Source organism: Anopheles stephensi, chromosome X (assembly GCF_013141755.1).
Source record: "Anopheles stephensi strain Indian chromosome X, UCI_ANSTEP_V1.0, whole genome shotgun sequence".
Lineage (NCBI taxonomy): Eukaryota > Metazoa > Arthropoda > Insecta > Diptera > Culicidae > Anopheles > Anopheles stephensi.
Genome location: NC_050201.1, coordinates 13,938,334 through 13,940,467, shown reverse-complemented (window position 1 = coordinate 13,940,467; position 2,134 = coordinate 13,938,334). Strand labels below are relative to the sequence as shown.

Sequence of the window (2,134 nt, the reverse complement as noted above, 5' to 3'; positions counted from 1 at the left end):
CCAATCTATCCTTAATCCTTGATTACGTTCACTCGTTCCCGTGACCCTTCTGTGTATCCTGATTCTCTGGGCCAGGTTCTTGTTAAACGTGTTTCGGTGATCAAGGACTTGGGCGTTTGGATTGACACGGGTCTTACCTTCTCTCACCACATTGATTCCATAGTCACTTAGTCTAGGAAAACTCTTGGTGTTTTGAATCGTGTGTCCCATCACTTTTCCGATCCCTGCTGTTTGAAGACTTTGTTCTGTTCAGTGGTCAGATCTGTGCTGGAGTATTGCTCGGTGATCTGGTCCCCGTTGGCAAGGATCCACCTTGATCGTTTGGGGCGGGTGCAGAGGTCCTGCACTAGGATTGCCCTTCGGAAAACCACTGGTGATCGATCCTCTGTCCTGCCCTGTTGCGAGGACAGATGTCGGCTGCTTGGCCTTGCATCTCTTGAAGATCGCCGTACCCTCTCCCAATCCTCAGATGAGTTCCTTCATCTCGTGAGAGCCTTGATAATCGATCCAGGTTGGATCGATTACTATGCGCGACCTAACACTAACACTACCCTTTGCTGAACAGCTCCAAATCAAACCAACCAGAAAGCGTCAGCTTGTAGTAATGTGCCCAAGAAGAACACGCAACAACACGCATCAATGTTCATCAACATCTACAAACAATGATTTATGTATTTTTATTAATTAACGAAACGTAAACAATTAAGAACTGATAGTTCGTTCGGATTTTAGGAATTAACTTGGAGCCCCGTCATTACTCGGCATCCTTTCCGGGTGTTGGTGGGCGCCGTTTCTGCAGCCCCGATGGCCCCGGCTCGGGAGATTTCGGCGACTTCTGTCTGCGACGGAAGCACGCCCAGAAGGAACTATCGTCATCATCGGACGAATCCGACGATGGGCCCGGGGGGTGAGGGCGTTTTACCCCTCTGTCACCGAAAGTTACTGGTCTATCATCAAACGATACCCGACGCTTTTGCCTGGGTGTATTTGGCGGCCATTTTTCGGCCGGGGTGTCCTCATCACTAGAGCTTAACATCGACCTCGATAGCATGCCCAGAGTGCTATCCGAACGAGCAGGGCGCCTGGAATTCCATGATTGATCGAGCATCCAAGACAGCTCGTCATCAAGTGAATCGTACTCCGCCGTATCTTCTGCCGGAGCGTCGTCCATTTTCAGCGTGGAGTTGTCCTCTAGCGGGGCGCACCGTAAACGAGAGGAACGAAAGAACCGAATGACATTATTGCATCCTTCATCACTTCACGTTCCACTTACCAGTAGCCTCCATTTTTTCGTCCGCTTCCTCGGGCACCACGGGCACCACGGGCACGACGACCGTTGCCTGCAGCTCGTCGGGTGTATCCTCCCCCATTGAAATGTCCTCCAGGACGGCCGTGCGTTCCATTTGGACCGGATTTTCTATGTTTTTTATCGGCGAGGAGGTCCGTGCGTTCAGCTTCTCGAAAGGCTCCATTACGTAATATGGTTTCGATTCGGCGGGGCTCACCGTGTACGGCATACAATTTCCATGCCTACTACGATCTTTCGAAATGAACACTTCAAACAACCGCACGGCAAACGGTTCCATTTGACAGCTCGCATTGACATACCTTCAAACCGGTTCCGTTACAATGTAACTGCGCGACCAGGCAAACAATATTCCGGCGCAAACGGATTACGCCTTTGTCGCCATGAGTTCTTCTCTTATGTCGCCATTTTGTTTACTTTTTTCTTCCAGGGATAAATCCTTTTCCTTTGCGAAACGTTTCAAACATTTCAACACGGACTCCACTGGTTGTGTTACATGCACATTGTTGTCAAATGCTTGTGGGAAAACAATCCGTCCGGTGGGAGGTGTTGATTCCAAGCTTTCACGGTGCTTATAAGTGAATTTTTCGTAAGTTAAGGGAAGGAAATGAATATCCGGAAAACAATGTTCCGGTAAATGTCAAACAGATAATTAGTTTCTTCTTCTTTTTCTTCTTTTAGGCCCACATTTCTTCGCACGCAGCATCACCGGTTGTAACGGTTCTCCGGTAGGTGATTCCTTCCCATGTTCCACCACATCCTGCACGTAAACACGGGCTAGGGCAAGTCCTTGGCAGAACTCCGTGTGATTAACACTTTCAAACTGAT

The 2,134-nt window shown here is 49.1% G+C and overlaps 1 protein-coding gene across 1 annotated transcript; it reads right to left on the bottom strand.

The window, feature by feature from the left end:
* Nucleotides 1-754: 754 nt before the first annotated feature.
* LOC118517660 lies at nucleotides 755-1,590 on the bottom strand. Its single transcript, XM_036064070.1, has 2 exons — nucleotides 1,274-1,590; nucleotides 755-1,191 (listed from the first exon to the last, which is right to left on the bottom strand). Exons 1-2 carry the CDS (start codon nucleotides 1,584-1,586, stop codon nucleotides 755-757), a joined length of 750 nt encoding a protein of 249 aa, XP_035919963.1. The 5' UTR covers nucleotides 1,587-1,590.
* Between the last annotated feature and the right edge of the window lie 544 nt (nucleotides 1,591-2,134).

Bases quoted from the DNA above. Each gene is read 5' to 3' on its own strand.
- LOC118517660 (XM_036064070.1), bottom strand. From the start codon at position 1,586: ATGGAACCGTTTGCCGTGCGGTTGTTTGAAGTGTTCATTTCGAAAGAT. The intron at 1,192-1,273 runs GTAAGTGGAACG...GCGCCCCGCTAG, and splicing joins CGAAAAAATGGAGGCTACTG to AGGACAACTCCACGCTGAAA.